Raw genomic sequence first — 27676 nt, forward strand, 5'->3', positions numbered from 1 at the left:
AACCGCAGTAGCAGTGTTCATAGATTAACCCTTTAATACCTAAGCCTATTTTGGCCGAATTTGCATGCATTTGATGTTGCCTTTATATTTCAAAGAACAGATTGTTTACAATGGCCAAATTGGGTCCCTTTTTTCAGGGCACCTTGAACTTCATGTCTAAACTTGTTTTCTTCACTGACCAATTATAATCCACATTTTGGACCCAAAAAGACAAAAAAATCCCAAAATCTTTTTTCAAAATTTGTAATGTTGACGCCCCATTGACAACCAAACATGCTCGACCAACCGTTTTGAAGCTTGATAATATTTATTCAACTTGTTAGGATAAACATTACATCGAAAAAAATAAGATTGAATAGTTTTATGTTTGACAATTCAACACAAACAGCAGGTATGGTCATAGGCGTTTTTGGCCTTTACACATACTATGGTCAAAACAGGTTATATACTGTGCAAAATAGTGAGAGAAAAAAATTATATACTGTATATCATTTAACACAAAAAGGGTTTGGAAGATATCTCTTTGTGAAGTTAGGTGTTGTACCCATCACCTTATCAAAAGCATATACGTACATGCAATCAAGCTTCTCGAACACACATCTACATAAAAATTGAAAAGATTATAGTGAAGAAAAAATATATATAACATTGAAAAAAAGTGTTTTAAAAAATATTGACAAGTAGTTACATTCAAATTTTTCAGGCATGCGACCCAGTAAAGTTTTTTTTTTCTTTTTTCTTTTTTTGCGCACTCAATAAAGCTTCTTCTTGAACAGGTCACAGAGCTGCGTCACACACAACGTCACACAGCCTACTCTTTTGCCGTTCGCGCGCTACTGTCACTTCTACTCGCCGAGACGCCGATTCATCAGAGGAAAACAATGACAAATACGACTCATCTTCTACCTTGAGTTAATGAAATAATGCATTAGCTTGTGCTAAATGTAGTTTGAGATTTATTCTGCACGTTTCAAAGTCGCTCGCTCAAACCAACCGGCTGTTGCTTGCTTCGCATGCCTCCCTTTCAATAGTTGGCGCCTCGCTCGGAAATTTATTAAAAATGATCACATTCGGTTCGTCCTTCTAGACATCACAACGACTCTTGGGATAAGTAGTCTTTTGTGCTGCTTTCGGTTTTGAAAAAGGACAAGAAATGATGGAAATATGGAGATGGATACATGGTCCATGCAGCGTTTTAATGCATATTTATGAGTGCTATAAAACTATAAAACTCAAATGACATTATCTCCCGTTTTTCTTGGCCGATTGACCTCAAATAAAAACTGGTGTGGACATCAACTTCCGCACTTTCAAATGAGACCAATCAGCGGCACGTGGGTGATGTAATTACAGCGTGACGAAGCTTCAAAGACGATATGTGTGAACGCGTCGCTGCCGACACGTTCGGTGTTAAAGGGTTAAAGCAGTGCTTCTAAATTATTTTCTGTTATGCTCCCCCGCCATCAAGGGAGACTTGAACAACCCCAACTCTCTGCCACCACTGTAAATACAGATAGTCCCCAGGTTACAAAAAAGTTCCGCTCCTACGCTGGCGACATAACCCTAATTTCAGTGTAAATCGGAATTAGCCCTTTAAGTTCACCTAAATCTCAAAATAATAGAGGTGTAACGGTACACAAAAATCTCGGTTCGGTACGTACCTCGGTTTTGAGGTCACGGTTCGGTTAATTTTCGGTACAGTAAGAAAACAAAATGCAAAATATAAATGTGCTAGTTGTTTATTACGCACCTTTGTGCTTTCGACAATAGGAACATTAGCCTACACAAAGCTAGAATTCTGCTCAAAAAGTAGCGGATATTTAACGATAATCCAACAACAATTTGCCTTTCAGACTACAGTATTGGTCAGCTTTCTTTCTGAAAGAAAGAAGAAAAAAGTCCTGTGCTAAAGGGAAAAGCAATCCCAATGACAACGATTTTAACATGTATTTTACAAATGAAATGCCTCAATGAATCATTTTTTTTTTCTTATGAACGGTTTTCAAAAGCTTTATTGGTGGATTTTCTCAAGTTAAAGCGCCAAACAGAAATTAATACATTTAATTGTGTAAGCAGGATCTGTCTATTATTCTTACTATTTAATTACAGGTGTTTTAGCTCATTTCAATTTATTTGATTTAAGGGAGCTATTATTTATTTTATTATGTGTTTATATTTTACAAATGTGATGTAGTATTCATTTTAGGCCTGTCAACAATAACACGTTAACGACCACGATTAATCTGGAAATATTAACGCATTGAAAAAAAATAACGCAATTTACCTCTCACACTAAGTTTGGCCACAACTGCCTCCCATAGTCCCACACGCTGATGTTTACATTCCCTGCGCGGCAGTGCAGCCAGCCACGATGAGTGAGGATGAATGAGGATGACGACCAAATTCCGTTTTAAAAAGCCGCCTAATGGAAATCTGGATAAAACCAAAGTTGTGTGCACATACTGATGTAATGAACTGTCCTTCGATCGAAGCTCAACCAGCCTAAAGTACCACCACCGGGCAAAGCATATCTTTGCTAGTGCTAACACTGTGGGAACAAGCCGCAATCATCAAGCTACACTGGCAGAGTGCGGACTCGGACTTGCCAACAAAAAGTAGGTTGACTACTGCTATCGCTACATGGGTAGCCAGAGACTGTAGAGTGTAGACCAGGGGTCAGCAACCTTTTTGGTGTGGCGTGCCACTTTCAAATTTTCTTGTCAATCAGTGTGCCACACCAAGATTAATGACGCACATCCGAATTTTTATATCCAACAGAGCTGTAATTTTGCTCCAAAGAAAACAACATGAACATACGTTGAAATCTTACAACTACCATTCTTCTTTAACAAATAACTAAAAAATAAAAGTATATTGTAGAAAACATCAAAACTTGAGCATCATCTTATGTAAACATATCACACACACACAACCCAGCAAGAAAAGGGGAACAAGCGTGATTCTCAGTGCAGGTCTCTCACAGTACAGAGCGGGCTGTTTTAACCTTCAAAGTCAGGCGACTACTTTGTCTTTTTCACTAACAGTGAATTCTATGCACAATTTTAGATTTTATATAACAAATACAAAAGACCTTAATGTGATCCCTGGCCCTGTTTTCCATGAATTTCATGTTTCGTCTCGTAGTTGCGTTTGACACTTGTTATGCGACACACACACAACGCTCCCGAGGCATAATGCACAGAGCAAGCGGAAGTAACCAGCCAACCAGTTGTTACCGGCACCCCCAAGGGGCCGCTGTCACCTACAGTATGACCAGCTTACTAGTTAAGCGTGAGAAAAAGAGAGGCAAGGAGCAAGGTGTTGAGAGAGAGTTGTGCGAAGAGCGCCACATCACCACCTCTCTGAAGTAATAAGCACCGGGCGAATCGACGACAACAAGCCACGTTAATCGCCTGTCCACTACACCCTACGGTGCAGAGTTGCAATTACCAAAAAGTGCAATTGGTAACACAGTGTACTTCCGCCAGCTCTCTGATTGGTCGGCTTCGTAACATGTTAGCAGTGTGGGCTGAATTAAACGCGCAGAGAAAAAAAATCCGACAAGCGCAGGAGTCGAGAAATTGGGGAAGAGCTGGAGGTGTGCTCAAAATCAATTATTGCTCGCATATAACGCCACAGGCTGAGTGGGTGAGAGGGGCGGTCCCGTAAAGCCCCTAAATAACAGGGCGCGCAACTGAAAATGCCTTAATTTCCGGTAAAAAGGCACATTGTAAATGGGCTCGCTTCCGCTATCCAAACAGCTAAACATGAAAAGGTTCACACTCCGGATGTTTTCAGTAATCCTTTATCTGTGTCTTTTCTTTTTTATGAAACTAAAACAATGAAAAAATACATGCAATCGGCAACAATGCTGCAAATAACAAAAATGCCATCCATATATGCAAACACAATTTGCCTGTATTCAGTAGTTCTTAATTAGAAATATCAAACACATTTCCCCTCAAACATGCAACCTAAAGACAATATAAAGAGTGTAATTCTCAATTTGACAACAAAATACTCACAGACGTTGCTCTAAAGAACACAAATGCCACTCAAGTTGTGAGAGTGGAGCTGCCATGTAACACACTGAATCCCATTTGAAGAACTTCCTATTTGCATTTTTCTTGTACTGTTTTAGAACCAATAAATAAAACGGCCACAAGATGGGGCGCTTCAGCAAGTGATAAAGATACAACCGACAATGAACATAACACGCTTTTTTTTTTTTTTTTTTGCCATGCCCTCGCGTGTCACTGGTTAACCCTTCGCGTGCCAGTGCTGACACGCGTGTCATAGGTTGCCGACCCCTGGTGTAGACCCATTAACATAGTCGAAGACGAGGGCCTTGAAAATCCAATGACAACAAACAACAACAACCAATGACAAACCACTAGACAGGTACAAGGCAGTGCCAGCATGGACTCATGTCAAATACAGTGGTGGTCTGCGCACAATGGTGCCCACAGTAAGCTGGCCCACCTAGCAAAAAAAGTATCTGGTCACACCTGCCACAACCGTTCTTTGCGAGAGACTGTTTTCTTTGACAGGGCACACTGTTCAAAAGAAAAGGTCTGCTCTGTTATCTGAAAATGTCAACAAGCTAGTTTGCCTGAGCAGTTGGTTGAAAAAATATAGAGTATGACCGGATAACTTAAGCAGTGTTTCTAAACACCTTTACACACAGTTTAGTGTAATGTTTTACAGTTAAGTGTGTGAAAATGGACAATTTATTTATTTTTTTTTTATATCTCACACAGCTTTCAGGCCATTTAGTGTGAAACTGCAAATGCTGCATTTAATTGCGTGAAATGTTCAATTTAACAGACAAGTTGTTTACACATTTTTTGAAACACTAGCTATTGTTACTGTATTGTGCTTGTCTGCTCTGTAAATTGGAAGTTAATTTTGGATAATATGCCATTGTCAGTCTGAGGCACTTTAATCTGTTAAAACTCTTTGCTGTGTAATACAGACAATTTATTTTTTATTTTATACGATCTAAGTTGTTAAATAAAATTTTAAAACTCAATTTGGTTAAGTATTAATTCATTCATACATTATACATTTCATCTTCAAACAAATTTTAAGTCAATTACAGTATTTTCTAAGCCTGTCGCAATATGCAATAATTCCATTTATCGCGCGGTATATAAAAATGAAGCCGGTAATTTTCGTGCTGCGATTTATCGCCTCGCGTGCACGTGCGCGCGTTTGTCGCGTAAGTGCGTGCGCGCGCACGACGCACGCGCTTGCGGCAGATGTGTGGCAGATGTGCTTGACAGCGCTGTTTAAAGTTCAGCTTCCTTGTGCCACTCTGTTTTATTGACTTCTGGGTATGTTCGTTTTATACATTTGAGTTCGAGTGAACGTCATTGAATGGATGGAGGCAGGGCCGAGTGCACTGTCGGCGCACAGCAATGAGCGAGCGGAATGAGGAAGAGGACGAACCAGTCTGCAAAATGTTTTTGGAGGTTGTTTCAACAAAGATGGCCAACAGAATAAATCTACATGCTCATTTGAAACACTATTATCCTCTCCAGTTTTCACTGCTTAGTAAGAAAACGGCATCGCAACAAGCGGAGCCTCTTCGTCACGTTAATTGACAATTAGAGGTATTCGCTTGATGTGAGAAATACAGACGACACCGCGCAAAATAGCGTTCCCTCACGGAAAGTGAATTCCGCTACATTGTTGAAGAAATGAGACCGTTTTACCTCTGTTAAATGATATTTGATACCTTTGGGAGCCAAATTTTTGTTACTGCTACTTAATTAGTCTATTTTTCTCTGTTGTTGTTGAAGTGCAATTACTGTGACTGCAACTTTATACCTATATGCCTAAATGCTTCAGTTATTAAGTGCAATTTTATTTTTTCTTGAAAAAAAAAAACATTTATTATGTGTTTCTGTGCGGTATTATTATTGTTGTCTTTTACTTGAAAGAGGCATGGTCTATTGTTTTTAGTTGTGATTTCTTAAAAGGTATTTTTTAATTTAAAAGTAAACATTTATTGCGTTCAAATGGGTGTACTTGATCTATTAATATATACTGTATTCTCACTGTGTTATTGAAAATCGGTTAAAAGGGGACAGGACTTGATAAGCATATTCTTCTCTCGTCAGCCCTATCTTTTCTTTGTTTTTTCCGGGTTGCTCATATCACATCTGGCAACCGTCAATGATACCGATGATGATGACAATAAGTAAATAAACGCTCAAAAAATTTTTTTTTCTATATATGGGGGCGCAATAATATCGCATATCGCAATAACTTATGAGATAATTTATCGCCCACTAAAATTTGTTATCGCGACAGGCCTAGTATTTTCGTAGATTTTTTTTTTCCTGAAGAGCAACTTTATTCATCCCGAGAGAAATGTCATTAATCCTGATTAATCACACAGTTGACATATGATTAACTAGATTCAATTTTTTAATCGTTTGACAGCACTAATTCATTTATATTGTATATTTTATGTTATATAACTTTAGTTCCTATGTGAATATTAGTTCCCACTTGTTTTGTTGTGGTAGGAGGGTTTTGTATTGAACACAGGGCCGCGTTGGTTATCATTATAGCAGAGAAGACAGGCAGTAAGTCAACAAAGACAAGTCAACTGTGCCCTGATCTGCCACACAAGAGATCTGATGGAGTCAAAAAGTAAATTACGATTGCATATTAGTTCCACCGTATTTTTACACGAGTGACTTCTGGTCTGCCAGATCCTAGCTACCGGTAGTAGTATTGATGCAGGAGGGTCGCTTCTCGCGTCAAATAATAAACTCTGCTGTTCTTTTCGCGTGCGTCGCGTTGAGCAGCTTTTGGGACGCGTTTAACACGCAGCCGCACTGCGACTGGTGTGCATTGGCTGCTCGACTTTAACAGTCGCGTTTCACTGCGTTCTCTCGGCGGCCACGTTGTCGTGCCTTTGACGTTTCTGGGTTATATACTGTCCTACCATGTTGGTCCTCATTATAGTAGAGAAGACGGAGTAAATATAATCTACACAAAGAAACTAACCCGATCGACTCACAGCCTCGATAAGTAAGGGTTACATTACGTCAGTAACTCGTTCGGTACGCCTCCGTTTCGAACAGAGCACCACGTACCGAAACGGTTCAATACAAATACATGTATCGTTACACCCTTACAAAATAACTATCTAATAGTCCAAAAGTATTGTATTTTTTAACCCTTTAACATCAAATGTGTCGGCGGCGACAAAATTACGCATATCATCTTTGAAACCTCATCACGCTGTAATTACGTCACCCACGTGCCGCTCGTTGATCTCATTTGAAAGTGCGGAAGTTGAGGTCCTCGCCCGTTTTTACTTGAAGTCAATTGACCAAGTAAAATGGGACATAATGTCATTTGAGTTTTAAAGTTTTATTGCACTCATAAATAAGCATTAAAACACTTCAAGGACCATGTGTTTACAGCATATTTGCGTAATTCCTTGTCCTTTTCAAAACCGAAAGCACCACGAAATACTACATATCCCAGGAGCCATTATGAGGTCAAGAAGGTCGGACGTAATGTGAACATTTTTAATAAATTGCCAAGCGAGGTACCAACAAAGGACAGGGAGGCGAGGTAGTTAGCGACGGCCTGTTGGATTGAGCGAGCGACTTTGAAACGTGCAGAATGAATCGAAAACTAAATTTAGCGCAAGGCAATACATTATTTCATCAACTCGAGGAAGAACATGGACCAGATTTCTCGCTGTTTTCTTCGGATTAGTCGGCGAGTTGGGAAAGGTAACAGGCTGACAGCGCAAACAGCGGAAGAGTGGGCTTTGTAACGTTGTGTATGATGTATCCCTTTGTCTTGTTCAAGGGGGAACTGAGTGGCATGCCTGAAAAAAAATTGAACTGAACTAGTTTTTTGTCAATAAAAAGACTTAAAAAAAATCACTATCAATCTTTTCCAATTGTATATAGATGTTTGTGTTTGAGAAACTTGAATGCATTTATATACTTTTGATAAGGTGATGGGTACAATACCTAACCGCACAAAGATATCCTCCAAAACCCTTTTTGTGTTAGATGATATATATTTTCCCATTAGCTGCCATTGACACCGCTAAACGTCCAAACCATTTGAACTGGGAGGGTGGCAGCGTATTCATTCGAGGCTATGAATTGGATCTCTACTAGTGATAAACTCTTTAAAAGATGTTCCATCTTATCTTTAAGAACCACGTGATTGGATTCCTATCATCTTCACCCAATTTGTGTCGTTTTTGTTAACGCACCTGAGACAGCGGTGGCTCGTGGAGGTCCAGCTGCAGCCTCATGACCACATCTGGGAAATCGGCAGCGTGAAAGCACACCACATCTTTGGTGATGCGCGCAGGTGTGTCGCTCCTGCAACAACAACAAAAAAAAAACACAAACATGAGCACAAAAGACAAAAATTCTGCAGCACGACTCCAATAATACAATCAAATGTTCTAAAAATGCCATTTGATTCCATATATGACTTCAGGAATTCTTTCCTTGCAAAATGATTACAAAAAAAAAAAAAAAAAAGTTTAAAATTGCCACGAAACGCCATATTGTGAGATAATAGTTATTGTGAGCCTTTTACCACAAATCGTATCATATCAAGAGGTACCCAGAGTTGGGAGTCATGAAGAAAGGTTCTAGTCCACCTTAAGAAGTCGGGAAACAGAGAGAATGTGATTTCAAGTTTGAGGCTGTCGGCGAGCATTCGAGTCATGCAATTGGTCTGCAATAGCATACACGTAGTCCCCGAGATACTAACGAGTTCCGTTCCTACGCTGGCGGCGTAAACAAAGTTTCCGCGTAAATCGGAATTAACCCTTTAAGTACCCCTGAATAACTATTTGAAAAGTCCAATAGTATTGTATTTTGTTCAATGATGGAGGAAACACTTGTTGGGTCCGAGTGGACTGACGCCTTATGACTGAGGAGCAGATTCTAGGTTGTTTCAGCTAATATATGATTGTGTACACAATTGTAATTAAGTTTACAGCTACAGTTTGTGGATTTACGTCTGAGCGATTTGCTATAAGAATTGTTAATACGTTAGCATTCGTAGCATTTAAGATAGCTGACTTTTTTTAGGCAAATTAGGCTAATTTAATCTACTAAATTTACATATGATCAGACTAGATGGACGTTAGAACACCAATTGTTTCGTGTCAAATGTTTTATTGTTAAAATGTGTGTTGTTTTGAACATATGTGTACATAATATGTGTTACAGCTTAATAATTGTCAAAAGTGAAGGAAGTCGTTAAGTCGAAATTGCGTAAGTCTCATACATCGTAACGTATTGTTTATTACTGTTATTGTTGTATTGTATTGAAATATATTTACACTGAAATGTCACTATAAATGTCCAATTGTATTGAAATATATTTACACTGAAATGTCACTATAAATGTCCAATTAAAGAAAATAGGTTGATTTACCTTAACTGAATAAATAAGTCGAACACCATTTCGACAATACTACACTTTAATCCACGTGTCCTATGATCGCCTGCCTGTATTTGTAATTCATTGTCCCCTCTTCATAATTAAAGCATCCAGTCGGACATTACAATACATTCAGCAATAATATGTTAAGTCTACAACCACATATATCGGGATGGGACTTTGGAGTTGGACAACATATTAGGGCTGCAGCTATCGAATATTTTAGTAATCGAGTAATCGACTGAAAATTCTATCGATTAATCGAGTAATCGGATAAAACAAATATATTTTTAGGTGAAGAGCAATTTTAAATATACATGAGAAAACAAGACATTTCATCAAATCTTGAACCATTTTCAGTCAATCAATGTCTTTATTTTCAATGTATATTGTTGAAAACAGCCAACAATTGCATCTCAAACTGTAACTAGAATTAAAAAAAAAAGACTAATTCACTGCTTTCACTCGAAAAACTTTTTAGATCTTATATATATATACGTAAATATCTTACCTTAAAAATGCCGTTACGCTTGATAAAACACATCACTTTTTTCCCATGTGTTTCAATTGAATTTCTCTTGGTGTCAAGCCATTTTTAAGTTCTAGTTAAGTTTTAAGTTAGTCTAAACTGTAAGTCCTGTTAGGATTTTGAGTTTTTGCAGCGTTCAAAATAAATGTATGATACAGGCTGTATTGGAGCACATTAGGGACCAGTGCTACTTGGTGTTTTATCCAGCAATGACTACTGAGCTAAAATTGATAGTTAGCATTATTGAGTTTTTATTTTACACCCTCATCACTCCACAATGCTAAGTTATGTTAAAGCCTGTATGTAAGACATGTTAGCCACGCATCGACAGTGGTCATAATTAATAGAAACCTAGCCCTCCGCAGGGCTAACGTTACGTGAGCTAGTAATGACAGTAACGTTAATCTTATTTATTAGCGCTTATAGCTCTTTATTAGCGCTTAGCGCTCTACTGCTTTAAGATGGCGGCTGTTTGCTAACGCTGCCCAGACGCGGCCGAGTCGGATATGGTGCATCTAGGTCAACATACATGTGATCTTTATGAGACGCAGCAGACGCTAACGGCAAGTAGCATCGTGCGGGCTAGTATTTAACAACGTCGGCGTCGCTTGTAGCGGCTTTCAGCTGCAGTAAGTTTTTTTTTCCCCCTTCTTCCTCCCCGCACGTGACATCAGCGCGTTGTCCCGCATTAAAAGTAGTACGAGCAAAACGTGATGCTTAGAGCTGTCAAAATAAACGATTACTCGAGGTGAATAAAATTACTCGGATCAGTTTTTAAACTCGAGTTACTCGAGTTGCTCGAGTATTCGTTTCAGCTCTACAACATATTGGTTAAACAGTAATCAACGAAAAATTCTAGTGGAAATGTACAATGTTTACTCACTCTTCTCCACAGCGCACGGCCTTGAGCACGCCCACGGCAGCCGTGGTCTGTCTCTCGAAGCCCTGACCGATATGATCGGCGTGGGCTCGTGTCCGGTCTTCGAACAGCATCTCGCGGGGCTCGCTGGCTCTGGGCAGGTACTGCAAGTTCTTGATCTCGTTGGTGGACCTGCGACGCAACACCAATATTAATGACCCCAAATGATGGCTTTTCAACTTATTGAACCTAAATATGTGGCATTGTCGACAAAAATAATCAAGTTATTTTGTGGATTGGCCCCTTTTCCAAAAACCAATGTTAACTTTTCTACATCACAAAGAGTGAGCTCCCACCTCCAACTTCAAAGTCCCATCTTGCCTTCCTCAATACTGGTGAGAGACGGATAAATTTTATATAGGGGTGGAAGGCTTTGCCAACCAAGTTATACTTGTGGCTGCAGCTGTATATACCATTCGATTAAAAAACGGATGAACAAATAAGTAAAACGTAGAGCTGTCCCGACTAGTCGACATAGTCGACGTCATCGATGACGTAAATCCGTCGACGAGCAAAACATCCCGTCGATGGTTAATGAAGGGTTAAAAAAATATATGCGTGGAAAGTTCAGAATGTCGGACGCTCTGTATGCAAACGGGGAAAGCGGCACAAAGCCAAAAAAGCGCACCAGAGTGTCCAAAACATTGACTTATTTCAAAGAAACAAAGGAGGGTACACTTTTTTCCTGTCTTTTCAATGCCAAGCTTGGATGCATGTCGGCCGTGAATAAACACCTAAAGCGCCGTCACCCAATTTGTAAGTCCATCTAACTAGCTAACGACATGTTTTATTGAAGTTGCTAAGCCTGTCACGATATGCAACGAGTCCATTTATCGCACGGCAAATAAAAATGAGGCCGGTAATTTTCACGGCTGCCTTTTATCGCTGCGCACGTGCGTGCGTGCATACATTGGTGCGTGCGTGCTGATGGCATATGAGACTCCACTTCCTTTCTCTTATCAAGACGCTGTAGAAATTGCTGGTTAACAGCATTTGCAAACGAAAAAAAATTACCCAAAAAATCTATTACTGACACTACATGCAATTACATTTTTTGCGGAGTGTAAAGCTGAAGTTAGCGGTTTAGCAAACGTACTTCCGGTGAACATTTCAAAATAAAAGCATGTCATGTTCTTCATATAAATAGCGATTTCTGGAGTTAATGCCACATACTTCAAAATTCAGATTCTACACTAAGAATACCTTTAAAATGACACCCTTTATGAAAAATCTGATTGCAATGAATAATTATTATAATTATTATAATACTATTAAATATAGTACTATACTATAATATTAATGAGAGGTGTTTTTTTAAGAATTGTTTTGAATCATGTTGGAAAGGCGAAGTCAGTGTTCTGAATCTGTTTACATTCCATTCTTTTGCACTAGTTAATTCTATCAGCATTTGAACTCGTTGTTTATTTTTTGATTTATTATTGTTATTTATGGGTTTATTTGTAATTAAATAAATAATTTACGTGTTCCAATATGTTTTTGTGAATTGATAAGCGTCAACAAAAATTTCATTGCTAAATTAGTATAAAAAAAAAAAAAAAATAATAATAATCAAAAAACTGTAAATATTAGATTAGTCGACTAATCGTAAAAATAGTCGGCTGACTAATCGGGAGAAAATTAGTCGTTTGGGACAGCCCTAGTAAAATGTTTACTTTCTTTGATAAAAGCATTAAAGCAACCAGAGTTGTCCAGTAATCACGACCAATAAAAGCATTTAAAATAATTTTGCAAAATTTCGGCACCGTTTTGCACTTCGTATGCTGAGCCTTTGTGGATGGGCTGGTCACAGCTTAGCACAGCAACTGTGCTTAGAGTGACCTCCAGATATCGCTAAACCAAGATGCTTGGGATTTGTTAACTGAAGCCCCTAATCACTCATGGTGCACAAATAATGAAATATGATGAATTATAAACTCATCAAAAATAATGTGTCACCAGATAGAAATAGTAACTAAGAAAAGTAATAAAACAATTATAAATAAAAAAATGTGTGCAAAAGCCCAGCAAATTGCATCTTGGGGACTGTCAATGGATTGGCATGTCCTATAAATTGCCTGCTTGTATTTGTATTGCTTTGTCAACCCCTTTTGGCCCTTTGGGGTAACTAGTACAAATGTGATTTATTTGCGACTTATTCTTTTTATATAATTATGGACATTTTGGCTCATTTCAATTAATTTTATTTATATGAGACATTTCTTTGGCACTTTTTCTTCAGTTGAAGTTGTTCTCTTATTTTTCACAGAATGTTTATTTTATTTGGCTACCCTCCAGACAGCTGTCAACACAAAAATTTTTTTTTGCGTTTTCAACCAGAGGAATTTTTAGAATTTTGATTTTTCCGCCCCCCCAAAACACTGTTTCCATCTCAAAGGTATGGACATCTGGTAAAGTTTTTTTAGTTTTCTCCTCTTTATCGTTCTTGTGGATACAGCCCATAGGATGATGAAAGACCATTTTAACTTGGGATTTAAAAAAAAAAAAAAAAAAAAAAAAAAAAAAAAAAAAAAGTAAAATATACATAAAGGGGAACCCACCTTTTTCTCTTGAAGGGAGACTTGGGCATGTCAGCCATGGGGATCATTTGTTCCCCGGGTCGGACCCACATGATGGGGCCGTCGTCGCTCTCGGTCGGGCTCTGCAGCCGAAGACTAGAAAAAGTTCCCCAGGGCAGCGTCCGCTGTGAAAAAAATATGATAATCAAGGAAGGAAATCAGTCGCACACACTTATCTTAAGTTTGAAAAGTTGGGTTATTTTCAACGTTGAAACTTATCAGAATAAATATGAATGTAGGTGTTTAAATTCTTATGGAAAAAAATGACCAGAAACAAGAAACGGTTCTCCAAGATGAATAAATGGCTACCTCTAGAAAGGGAGAATCCTCCAACATTTGGATGAACTCAGGAAAGTAGTCGCCAACCTCCTCATCAACGGCGCCCACCAGACTGACTTGGCGCATGGCGCCGGCCCGATACGTTCCCTGGGAGTATGTCCGCTTAACCTGCAGCAGACATTAAAGCAGGAAGGCAAAAATTAGTTCACTATAACGCTCCGGGCCACTAAGCAAAATGAATGAAAGAAGGAAGCTAGCGTGCTAGCTTGCTAGTGAAAATCCACAGAAATACTGCTTTGTCTCTCAATCTGTAAAATACAATAAACACTACCAACATTGCCACAACTCCATAATGTAAATTAACTAATTTGCTGCCATTAGCATTGCTAGACAAATGTGAGTTGTTCTAAAAAGAAATAGTTTTTACGAGAGTTGTCCCAATCATATATTTTGCACCAGAGTTCAAGTTACCTGGTGATTAGGAGTGGGAACCTCTTGGTACCTCACGATACGATACGATTTGCGATACAAAGCTCACGATAACGATGATCTGACGATATGGCGATACAACAATTATCGATACATTGGTCAGGAAATCATTCTAGGATATTATACAAACAACTAATAAACAGAAAAACAAGCTTCTGCTCTGAATTGGAATGAGTTTATCACTAGTCGACGTCCAAACCGTTTGAACTGGGAGGGTGGCAGCGAATGAGCATTCGTTTATTCGTTGCCAACCCTCCCACTTCTAACGGATTGAACATCTATGGCCGGTAGCGGGAGCCAATGCCACTCGATTCTGATGTTGAAAATAACATGCTTGGGTCCAGTTTCTAATGATATGAACGGATCGTGGACTAGAGCAGGGCGGTAAACCGAAAATTTACCGGTACCGAAATTCTTTACGATGACCGACATCATTTTGACCATGACGGTAAATTCGGTAATTTAATAAAACAAGAAAATATAGTCTTTTCATCCCGCTTTGACTCTGTTGTTCGACTATGTTCATTCCCCTTTAAGAAAGCAGACAGTGTGCTTACGTATGGAGTCACGTGGTTATCAGGAAGCCAAACAAACGAGCCCGGTAGGCTAACGCTACAAGCAAACGTGATGGAGTGTTGCTTAAGGGAGGTTCGCCAAACTTTCACCCGACATTAAATAGACTCTTGGCGGCACCCAGACAGGCTTTCACCCGCTGTCCTCCCTTGTTCTCACAATTTCCAAAGAGGATGGTTTCTACTGGTAGCCAAGCCACAGGCTAACGCTAGTGGCTAACACTAGCGGTTAATGCTACAAATGAACGTGATGGAGTCGGATAGCGGCTCTAAACTTGTCGAAACAGCTGAACTTAACGAGTGGATTGGTCTCGGACTGCATCTAGCAATTATGCAGCGTTCCAGAAAAGTGGGACGTCGGACTTTTCCGACCTCCGAGTAGGAAAATATCATTGGAACGCCACTCGAACTGGGAGGTCCAAGTCGCGAAGTCGGAGAAAAAAATAACTACCCCGGCTTCCAAGTTGTTTCAATCTGACGTCACTGGACAAAATGGTGCTCATGAAAACGTATTGAATGATAACACAATAATGAAGTAAATCAAGTTTATTTGAGACGCCATGTATTTTTTTTCTCATACAGTGAATTATCTTTGTTGTGCTGTTTTTATATTGACCATCAGCAAAGGATGTAACTTAAAAAAAGGCAGTTTACAGTGTGGGCTATAACCCAGCCGTCGTTTTTCCTCTACTACTCGATCACTTATAGGAAGGCAGGTTCGCTGGAGGTCAAAATGTCTTTGGATGGCCAAAATAAAAAACACCTCGTCGTGATCAGCCATCTTTGTTGTTTACATTTGCTTGGAACGCTTTGAGGTCGGAACTGGTACCATCCGAGCGGGATAAATCCGACTTCCCACTTCTCTGGAATGCGGCATTAGTTTATCACGTTATTGTGTATCTCTTGTCTGTGTGTGATTTCTCTGATAGCTTTTGTGATGGTAAAGCATTCAGCATAAAGTACAATCTAACAGTGAAAATTATAACTGTTTAATGGCCCCAGCTATTTTTCTGTATGTGCTTAATTCTGTGTCATTAGATCAATGCAGCTTTAATGTGAGTGTGTATGTATTAAAAAATGCACTGGGGGAAAAAAAAACCTGAAACCTTGCAGTAAACACTTGTGTTGAGTAATTATGTCACAGCAGCCATTAACAATAAGTTGTGTTTTTGAAGTGTACTGTTCAAGCTGTAAGGAATTTGTGTTACAATGACATGTTTGCACAGGCATATTGATTTTGACAATGTACATTGTTCAAGCCATACAAGCTGTTTTAAATGTTCATACTTGATTCTTTTTCTTTACAATAAATTTTTGTATACTTAATGTTTAGCCTGCATGTACAATTGTTAAATATATTAAATTGAAAGCTGGTAAATAAATCAACAACAAACGGTTAATCTGTATTTCATGCATTGATTCTGATTTTCAAATTATATAACAGTCTGCTTGGGTAAATTTATCGTCATTTATCGTTATCGAGGTAAATCTGCTCAATTTATCGTGATACGTGCTTAAGGCCATATCGCCCAGCCCTATCGTGGACATCCCTAATCATTATACCTCTGCGTTATTTTATCTCTTGTAGCCCTTAAGAGCTTTAGGTGTAAAAAATTTAGATGTAAAATTTATTTTAAATGGGAAGGCTGGCATAAAGTGATGATGTTTAACTGCCCTAGATGTCCAGTCCAATTTGACTCGGAGTCAAAACAGGTTAGCTGTCTATCACTGTCAATGGCATCCAATGAGTTTGTTGATTGGCCCCTTTTCCAAAAACCAACGTTAGCTTTTCTACATCACAAAAAGCTAGCTCCCACCTCCAACTTCAAAGTCCCATCTTGCCTCCCTCAAAACTTGTGAAAGACGGATACATTTTATATAGGGTGGAAGGCTTTGCCAACGAAGTTATACTTGTGGCTGCAGCTGTACCTACCATTCGATTAAAAAACGGAGCAGCTTTAGCAAAGTGCTTAACAGAACACATGACAAAAAAATTAAATACGATCAACAAGTCACATGTCCGTTCCTAAATGCTCCTTCTTTGAAGTGGTTCTACATAGATGAAAGGACTGATTTGAAGTCTTCTTTCATAGTGGATCAAAGATGGCGTGATCACAGTGTGCGTGACTTCACTAACGTACGCTAACAAGTTAAGTTTGAAAGGAAACAACCATCTGTAGCGTCAGTTGGTAAATAACATGCGTACATACAGAAAGAATTAGAGGTTGATCGATATAGGATTTTCAAATGGCAGTGCCGATATCGATTTTTTAAAAATCCGATTGTCAATGTCAAAAGTAGATATTTGAAGCCGATTTACTTTTTAATAGCACGTTGAATATGTGAAGCAACTAAAACACTGAGTATATAAATGCATCAATTCAGTTAAATTTTCATTCTGCTACTTCATTTTGTAACACCTAGATGCTAACTAGGTTGTGCAAGATCAATTCGAAGTTCTATTTTTCTACTACTGATTCCTTTCGTAACACTGTCCTCTAGGTGGTGCAAAATCACATTTAACAAAGATCATCACCCAAACAGTGAACATAATTTATCGTAGTCCATCACCTTTATATCGGCTTATCTGGAAAAATCCATATATCGGCCAGCCAATATATCATCACCAATACAGTGAGCATAACAGTTATCCTGTTATATCGGTTGGATATCAGCCGATGGCCGATGTTGAAAAAGGTCCATATACCGGACCGATATATCGGTTTGGAAAGAATGTTTCAATTCTCAGATCCGTGGGTCTGTAATGAATCCACTGTATCACTATTTGTTATATTTCGTCACATTTTTAAGAGGATGCGCTTCGTCACCCGTCAGTGATTTCAGCAGCATCACATCCTGTCACATTGCGGCACGCTTTGACTTTTCTCCCCTCAACATGTGTCAGCACTTTTCCCTCCCGCTCACTGCTTGAACACTCCACTCCGGCTGTAAAAATGTTCATTTGAAAGAGCCGCAAAATCAATATGCAGAAAGCAGAGGTTTCTATTTTTGGTAGTGTTGGGCGATACAGCAAAAAAATATATATGTATCAAGATATGGGCCATTTTATATAATGATAACGATATGATACAATGTATCATATTTTAAATTATTTGACTAAAAATTATTTTTCAAACTCACTTTACTGTGAAATGTAATCCTAACACTATAAACTCCCAAAAGGTTTTTTTCAATTCTCGATTTTTAAAAAAATAGTGAATAGGCATGTGCCCGTATGAGATTCTGACGGTATGATGAGCCAAAATGTCACACAAAACATTCAACAGGATGTTTATTTTTCAAAGCATTTTAGCAAATTGGAACATAAGTATGTTAAAACACAAAAAATAACCAGGGGTGCACATATTTTTTTTTGCCCAGGTTCTCAGAGGAGGACCTGGAGATGTGACTTGGTCCTCATTGAGCTTTTTGGGTCCAAAATGTTGATTATAATTGGTCAGTAAAGAAAAACAACAGTTTGGACATAAAGGTTATAGTGTCCTGAAAAAAGGGACCCAACCAGGCCATTGTGAACAAGTTTTTTCTTTGAGATGTACAAGCAACATTAAAGGCATGCAAATTCGGATAAAATAGACTCCGTTAACCCTTTAAACCGAACGTGTCGGCAGCAACGCGTTTACGCATATCGTCTTTGAAGCTTCGTCACGCTGTAATTACGTCACCCACGTGCTGCTGGTGGGTCTCGTTTGAAAGTGCGGAAGTTGATGTCCACACCAGTTTTTGTTTGAAGTCAATCGGCCAAGAAAAACGGGAGATAATGTCATTTGAGTTTTATAGTTTTATTGCACTCATAAATATGCATTAAAACGCTGCATGGACCATGTATCCATCTCCATATTTCCATCATTTCTTGTCCTTTTTCAAAACCGAAAGCAGCACAAAAGACTACATATCCTAAGAGCCGATCTGATGTCAAGAAGGACGAACCGAATGTGATCATTTTTAATAAATTTCCGAGCGAGGCGCCAACTACTGAAAGGGAGGCATGCGGCGCAAGCAACAGCCGGTTGGTTTGAGCGAGCGACTTTGAAACGTGCAAAATGAATCTAAAACTACATTTAGCGCAAGCTAATGCATTATTTTATTAACTCAAGCAAGAAGATGAGCCGTATTTGTCGTTGTTTTCTTGGGATGAGTCGGCGTCTCGGCAAGTAGAAGTGACAGCAGCGCGCAAACGGCGAAAGAGTAGGCTGTGTGTGTGTGAGACGTTGTATGTCACGCAGCTCCGTGACTTGTTCAAGAAGAAGCTTTATTGAGTGCGCGCAAAAAACAAAACAAAACTAAAAAACTTTATTGGGTCGCATGCCTGAAAAATTTGAATTGAACTGAACTACTTGTCAATATTTTTTTAAATACTTTTTTTCAATGTTATATATATTTTTTCTTCACTATAATCTTTTCAATTTTTATGTAGATGTGTGTTCGAGAAGCTTGATTGCATGTACGTATATACTTTTGATAAGGTGACGGGTACAACACCTAACTTCACAAAGAGATATCCTCCAAACCCTTTTTGTGTTAGATGATATATATAATTTTTTTCTCACTATTTTGCACAGTATATAACCTGTTTTGACCATAGTATGTGTAAAGGCCAAAAACGGCTATGACCATACCTGCTGTTTGTGTTGAATTGTCAAACATAAAACTATTCAATCTTACTTTTTTCTATTGAATGTTTATCCTAACAAGTTGAATAAATATTATCAAGCTTCAAAACGGTTGGTCGAGCATGTTTGGTTGTCAATGGGACATCAACATTACAAATTTTGAAAAAAGATTTTGGGAGTTTTTTGTCTTTTTGGGTCCAAAATGTGGATTATAATTGGTCAGTGAAGAAAACAACAGTTTAGACATGAAGTTCAAGGTGTCCTGAAAAAAAAGGGACCCAACTTGGCCATTGTAAACAATTTTTTCTTTGAAATATAAAGGCAACATCAAATGCATGCAAATTCGGCCAAAATAGGCTTAGGTGTTAAAGGGTTAACAAAAGCTGCTTTTTAGTTTTAGCCAATAAAACAAATTAATTTTCAGAAATGCTGTGCTTTTTTTCTGTTGCACCGAATCGTGACCCCCGTACCGAGGTGCGTACCGACTTGTGTGTACTGTTACACCCCAAATTTATATTGTCATATCAGCCAGCACCAATTTCTGTTGTTTTTTTTGTCATTTTTCAGAAATTCAGCAATTCCACCTCGATTGAAAAAGATATCAAATTCTATGTTTTAATTACAATACATTTTTCCAGATTTTTGTTTGACAGTAAAATGGCAAACAACCCTGAAATAAGATGGCATTTTGACTGCCCACTTTCAATTTAATGCCGGTTGTACTGTCTTGTTTCGTTGTACAGTTAAAGTGAAGCATATCTGTTACTGCTTTGTTTACACATAAAACTACCCACATGTGCTTGTAAATACCTCTCGTAGTAAAAACACAGACATAAACAAGAATAGACGAGAAACACTTATTCAGTTATTTTAAAAATTCTACAGTGTTTAATTGGCTTGGGCGGGCTTGCCCATTGATTTTAACACTCGATAACTCATTCTCCGCCAGCCCTCCAAGTTCAAATGCGATGCAGGTCTCGTATTCACGCTTAAAAGTGCATTTAAACCAGGACTTGTTGTCAAAGTGTATCCTAATGCGCTCTCGGCTCGTCAAGACGGCAGCCAAAGATTTTTAAATCGTCCAGCCGCCGCTACTTTGCCAAAAATTGATCTCGTCGGGGCATATGTGAATCCCAGAGCAGCTCGAGCGAGAAAATATGCTAATAATCAAGCAGCGGGAGAGAGTCGGCGCGTGCCGCCGTGTGGGTGCGCCGAGGGGATGGAGTAATCTGATTACAAAGCTCTATGAAGGAGACCTTGGCAAACGCTCGTCGTAGAGAGGGGCCCCTGGATGGAATAATTTTAGGTTAGTGTGACCTAAATGGATCCCTCGCAGCGTTTCACTGCGCAGGAGGCACATTTTATGACTGCTGCTAAACCGGAATATAATTTAAGTGCAGTCATATCAAGCCCCACGCAGCAGCGTTCCGACGTGGATATAATTAGACGCTTCGTAATATATCTAGAAAGTGCTGAGGTATAATTTACATTCTTGGTTTTCGAACCTTTAGCATGTCGTTGAGGGCCGAACATTTTTGTACGACCGGTATGCTAAGTTTGGTTGGGCTTTTATTAATTTTCACTAGGGCTGTCAAACGATTAAATTTTTTAATCGAGTTAATTACAGCTTAAAAATTAATTAATCGTAATTAATCGCAATTAATCGCAATTCAAACCATCTAAAAAATATGCCATATTTTTCTGTAAATTATATATATATTCTGTAAAATAATTTGTTGGAATGGAAAGATAAGACATAAGATGGATATATACATTCAACATACGGTACATAAGGACTGTAGTGGGCATTTCACTCTACTGTCATTTAAATCTGTCTATGCTGTCCTTACTCCGAAGCGTCTACTTTTTCCAAAGCTAGACAGCTAGTGAACGACGCCTTAATAATCAAGACTTCTTCCTTTTTCATCTGATTTATTAATAAAATGGCCTCAAACCACTGTCCTCTTTAGACCGTAGTGAAACTACAAAAAAAAGTACACAAGCATTGCATTAGCAACAACGTTAGCTTAGCACGCTATACAGGTTCACTAAACAAACAAAAAGCGTCTCATACAAAAAATATTACATTTCATTTACTAACATAATATGTACATTCTTTATAACAACCATACATACGGACAAATCTTGTCCAAGGATCATATAAGCACAACATTACAACGTAGGTGTCAGCCCGAGACGTCGTGCAGCTATATTGAACTGGCAAGAAAGCAATAAACCATGTCGCAGAGTGACCACAAGAGTTCGCTGTTAGACAGCACAAAAAAACTTGCTGTAAAACTTACCAAAAGGCAGAATACAGTCTGAACGGGACATGTGCGTTAATTGCGTCAAATATTTTAACGTGATTAATTTAAAAAATTAATTACCACGCGTTAACGCGATAATTTTGACAGCCCTAATTTTCACATTTAGTTTTTCAATATAAAATGTGGAATAACAGCATTTACTACAATTTCACTTTCATTCAAATTCATCCATTTCAAATAATAACCTTGGAAGTTGCCTGATCAGTTGTCGGCGATGGAGTCGGCGATGGACGTCCAAATTCCTCTGGACTGGGAAGGACAAAGTGTATTGGACGTCCTTCACCGTCAATGGCAGAAAAACATGATCACTCAATGCAGTGTTGTTTTCGTCAACGATGACTCTAATATTTCGTGATTATGACAAGACCATAACGAGCTAAAAACTAAGCTTGAGAATGATGAACCGACACGACCGGATATCCGGTTTTACAGGTGCGAGATACAGCTTTATCGATAGTAAACTTACCATTCGACAGTAATTTGGCTATCGGGAGCACAAGAATCGGCTTCTAATGCCTAGTTCAATGCATTGTTTAATATGATAATAATTTAGCTTTTACCTCACATGCTGCGCTTGTGTCATTCACCACACAGCGCACTTAGATTGTGACCGCCGTCGTGGTTGCCTCAACTTCCCATTTATTTCGGCAGAACCGCTAGAAGTCGCTGTCATTACCCGATCGTCACGGGCGTGTCATAACAATGCGAGAGCTAACAAAACCACTGTAACGCATGCTCCGTAGCGTTTTCTTCACAGCCCAAAACGAAACTAGTAGTGGCAACGAAGCAACATGCTAAAACAATGGACAGTTTGCGCACCACGCCAGCGACGTGCAGCAATTGATTTTCAACGCACCCCGGAAAACAAAAGTCGGGCTTTGAAGTGACGAAGGCAGCCAGATCTGTTCGCATGGGACAGAGCTAGTGTGAAGCGATCATGAGTTTTTAACCCTGACAAATAACCCACTACAATGGTGGAAAGGGCGGCATATTGTTTCCACGAAACGCAGTCTACTTAAACATGAACATGGGGATCAGTTGATCTTCCTCAACAAAAATCTGCCCTTCAAAAAAGATCTAGATAGTGATGAGGAATAAAAAATGTGGAAGCACGGGCATAAGTGAATGACTTTGCTGTGTATAAGGTTAAAGTAATGATTATAGACCAGTCGGTCTAAAATGCCATGTTTTTATTCCCCCAGTTATACCAGTGGTAAAGCATAATTTATTACTTATTTATGATAACACCAGGGTTTGATTTTTTTTCCTAGAGCTGCTGCATATAATTAATATTTTTTGCTTGTAAGATGTTTACGTTGAAAGTTTGCACTTAAATTACTTACCTATTGTGTTCAAAACACCAGAAAATACAGGAAATAAATTACTGTACTTTATTGTTGTCTGTCACTGGAGTTTTATTTTATTATCAATCCCATCCAACAAAATGACGGTTTTCACGAAAAAATAAAACATAACATTAGTGTGACATTTTCTTGTTTAATTTAATCTTTAGTATTTTTTATATGTTTAAAATACTGTATGAACACACACAACAAATGTTCACTATCGTATCGTTTTCACTCTGTATCGAACCGTATCGTTCTTAAACTGTATCGAATCATATCGAATCGCTCGGCCTTAAAAATGTATCTTTTTTTAATCGAATCGTTACCTGTGTATCTAGATACATATTGAATTGTTTTCATGCCAGAGATTCCCAACCCTACTAAAAACGTGTTTTGGGAGACTAAAACGTAACGAGACTAGTGCCGAGACATAAATGCGCTATAGTTTCCGTCACATGATTACAATGTGTGACATTTTATGTGTAGTTGGCCTGCATCGTAGCAGTCGCTGGTTGTGTCACTCATGTAGCGCTTCAACATCGGCCGGTTTGTCCACCAAGAATGCGCCATTTTCGGTGGTCATTTAAGAGGTGTCCCAACTAGTCGACGTCATCGATGACATAAATGCGTCGACGAACACAACATCCTGTCGACGGTTAATGAAGGGTTAAAAAAAATATATGTGGAAAATTGAGAATGTCGCACGCTCGGTATGCAAGCGGGGAAAGCGGCACAAAGCCAAAAAAGTGCACCAGAGTGGCCAAAACGTTGACTTATTTCAACGAAACAGAGGAGAGTACACTGTTGTCTATTCAATGCCAAGCTTGGCTGCACGTCGGCCGCGAATGAACACCTAAAGCGGCGTCACCCAGTTGTGATTTTCGAAGACGACAGGAGACAACAAGCTGGCAGATCGTAATACTGCTGCAACGATTAATCGATTAACTCGAATTCGAATTCAATTTTGCTTCTTCGACCATTGTTTTAATTTAAATGTCGTTGTAATGGTTTATTTTGAAAGTGTTTGCATTTAGTTTTATTGATTTGGGTGGATACACTGCCTTCTAGTCCGCCTCATTTCACATGGCTGAATCCAGGCGCTCCCTGTTAAGACCAACATAAGCCAAGTTTTTGTTTGAGCTATTTTTTTAAAATGCATTCATAATTTATAGATATATTTAGCCTATTTTTGTGGGAATACGTGTCTGAACCATTTGCTAAGAGCATTGTAAAAAAGTTAGCATTTTATAGAATTTAAGTTCAGACATACAACATAAGGAAACACATCTATATTAAATACTGTAAACGTTAGCATTGCCACATTGAGGCTATAAAAACATGAGCAGTCTTCTCCAAAACGCAAACATGTGGTTAAACATGAACCCTTCAAACACATTTTTTGTGGATTGTAAAGGTTACGTTTAGCGGTTTAGTGAACGTACTTCCGGTGAACATTTCAAAACAAAAGCACGTCATGTTCGTCATATAAATAATGATTTCTGGAGTTAATCCCACAAACTTCAGAATTCAGATTCTACACTAAGGATAGCTTTAAAAAGACGCCCTTTATGAAAAATCTGATTGGCAATCATTGTTTATTTGCGATTTATTGTTATTTACGTGTTTATTTATACTTTAATAAAGAATTTAAGTCTTCCAAAAATGTTTTTGTGAATAAGTGTGAACAAAATTTTCATTGCAAAATTAGTTAAGAAAAACAAAACAAAAAAAAAAACCCAAAAAAACATTAGCTTAGTCGACTAATCGTAAAAATAGTTGGCTGACTAATTGGGAGAAAATTAGTCGTTTGGGACAGCCCTAGTTCAGTTCCCTCTGCGTCCCGGGCGACGAGCACTGCCTGCCTGTCGGGGCCGCAGCAGAACGACAAGCCGAAACTCGCTTGTCGCCGGGGGCTGGCCGATCGGTGAAGACAGTCACTCCTGCCGCAGTGTGTGACATGAGTCAGGGTAATTTTGTGTGATTTTTCATTTTTCGAAAGGCAAGGAAGAGACTTTGAAGAGCCGCTCAGTTCGGGTTAGCATGTCGCCTAGCTGTCACGCCTCCTGTTTTGTTTACGCTCTTTCCGAAGGCAGGGAAATGACAAAAGCCGGACCAACTCCGGTGGCACAAAATACCGTTCGGGAGGTTTAAGAAGTCAGCATTTTTTTACCATTACGCAGCCCTGTTGTACTGAATAAATGCATTTTAGTATTTCATTTAGAACAAGCTTGTTATTTGTCATGACTATACAATTTTATTTAGCAATTTGGGAAAATAAAATTAGATAAAAGGAATCTCCTGTAAAATTATTGGAGTAGAGAGAAAAACTGATGACATTTTGCTGACATTTTGCTGCTCTCTGTCGCATTTTCCTCGTTCTGAGTCTTCCTTCTCCATTGGGCTGAATTCTAAATCTGAAATCGTTACTCTGCCGACGTCATCACTCACATGGAGGCGCTGCAGCGCTTTAATGACAGGCGGGGCTAAATGGCAGATTAAAAGAGTCATTCCTCGTCATCTGCGCTTTGCCAATTTTTTTTTATATAGTCGAATCGTCGCAAAATATGATTTTAATTCACATAGCAATGCTATTTAAGATTTTTTTATGGTGTCACAGGCACTTTATTAAAGTTGCTGTATTTATATGCGGAAGTGACTCTACACACAAAAATTGCCAATGAACGAAAAATCTCACCTGAGTGTGGAAGTTAGCCATGGTGGTCGTCTCGATGTCCTTCTTCCCGAGCACCTCCATCTTGACAGGGGCATTGGGGAACTTGTAGGAGAAGTAATCCAGAAAGTCCGGGAGGTAGGCCGCCGCTCCGTGAATGATCCCCATGACGAAACGCGCCGCCTGGGCCTCGTCCTCGCTGAAAGACAGCGTGACAAACTCCTGGGCGAAGCGCTGCATTTCGGCGGGCGACAGGCCTGAGAGCTGCTCGCTGTAGGCGTGCGCCACCGAGGCGCCGCCGTTGGCCTGAATCTCCACATTGATCAGATGGCCGAACTCCAGCCCGGGCAGACTCGGCGTGGGCGTGCAGCGGAGCGGTGAGCTGTAGCCCGGTCTGTCCCTGACAATGGCGGAAGGGTCTTGGTAGCGCACTCCGTAATGCCCGCCGGCGCCGCTGTTGCCGTTGATTCGGCTGAGGAAGTCGGCCAACCCGAGGGAGACGGCGGAATAAACAGTCTGGCACGAGCGGTGGTACATTTTAGGGCGGCCGTGCCGCTCTTTGGCCCGCTCGCCGTCTTTGTGCTTCTTTTTCTTCTTCTTTTTCAGCTTCTTGAGCAAGAGGTCTTCTTGGGACGTGGCTTTGGGTTTCTCCTTGGGCTCTGGCACAGAGGACGAGACAAAATTAGCACTACTGTATTTAACAGAACAAAAAAAGGGACTGATCATGTTTTAAATCAAATGCTCGCTTTAGAGCAAATGATCACTGCCAGCCTTCACAGTCAAATGTATTAGACGTCTATCGCTAAAGGTGCAACAATAATCGACAAATAATCAATTAGCAAATTAATCGACAACTATTTTGATAACCAATTTATCGTTTAGGACATTCTTCACATTAAACTTGTCTAAAATTGTCTTGAAATTATAACATATATATATATGTTACTTCTCAGTTGTAAATATTTATTATTATATTTGACCAAAGCACCGTGTTCCAGTTGAAGCCTGGGACCGTGTACTTTGGTCAGATGAGACCAAGATTGAGCTTTTTGGAACCAAACACTCTAAGTGGGTCTGGCGTGTCACGAAAGATGCGCATGCTGAAAAGCACCTCATACCCACTGTGAAGTATGGGGGTGGGTCAGTGATGCTGTTGGGCTGTTTCGCTTCCAAAGGCGCTGGGAACCTTGTTAGGGTGCATGGCATCATGAATGCTTTGAAATACCAGGACATTTTAAATCAAAATCTGTTGCCCTCTGCCAGAAAGCTGAAGATGGGCACTGGGTCTTTCATCAAGACAATGACCCTAAACATATGGCCAAATCTACACAGAAATGGTTCACCAGACACAAAATCAAGCTCCTCCCATCGCCATCTCAGTCCCCAGACTTTGTTTTGTTGGCAAAGGGGGTTGTACAAAGTATTAACACCAGGGGGTGCTAATAATTGTGACACACATCATTTGATGTCAAATAATTATTTCTTTATGTGGGATTTTTTTCCCCACTGAATAAATGCACTTGTATTGAAGGTTGGATTTTTCTTTTTTTCCATTAAGGTCCCATATTATTTGAATAAAAAAAAATATTAGAAGCTAAAAAACACATCTTAACCAGGGGTGCCAATAGTTATGCAGGGCACTGCATGTGCTCATCTGCCTATGTTCTTTCGAAATTGTTGAAAACCTTCATTTATTCACTAAAACTTTTAAATTTTACAGACGAAAACATTTTCAGTAAATGTCGACTAAAACTACACAAAATTTGTTTGAGATTTTGCCCAGTGAAACTAGATGATGCAAACATTTTGAAATGACTATGACTAAATTAGATCTTCTAATTTAAGACTAAAAAGACTAAAGATTAAAGACTTTTAATGTAAGACTAA

General features: G+C 39.1%; 1 protein-coding gene across 1 annotated transcript in view; it reads right to left on the bottom strand.

The window, feature by feature from the left end:
* Positions 1–27676, bottom strand: part of LOC130916076 (lysine-specific demethylase RSBN1L-like) — a 45371-nt gene that overhangs the window by 7744 nt on the left and 9951 nt on the right. The window contains exons 3-7 of the mRNA XM_057836463.1: positions 25814–26448; positions 13784–13921; positions 13457–13599; positions 10863–11030; positions 8261–8372 (exon numbers count right to left, since the gene is read on the bottom strand). Coding sequence (XP_057692446.1) covers positions 8261–8372; positions 10863–11030; positions 13457–13599; positions 13784–13921; positions 25814–26448 — 1196 coding nt within the window. The remainder of the gene's footprint in view (positions 1–8260; positions 8373–10862; positions 11031–13456; positions 13600–13783; positions 13922–25813; positions 26449–27676) is intronic.

The sequence above is a fragment of the Corythoichthys intestinalis genome, chromosome 5, assembly GCF_030265065.1.
Source record: "Corythoichthys intestinalis isolate RoL2023-P3 chromosome 5, ASM3026506v1, whole genome shotgun sequence".
In the NCBI taxonomy this organism is placed as follows: domain Eukaryota; kingdom Metazoa; phylum Chordata; class Actinopteri; order Syngnathiformes; family Syngnathidae; genus Corythoichthys; species Corythoichthys intestinalis.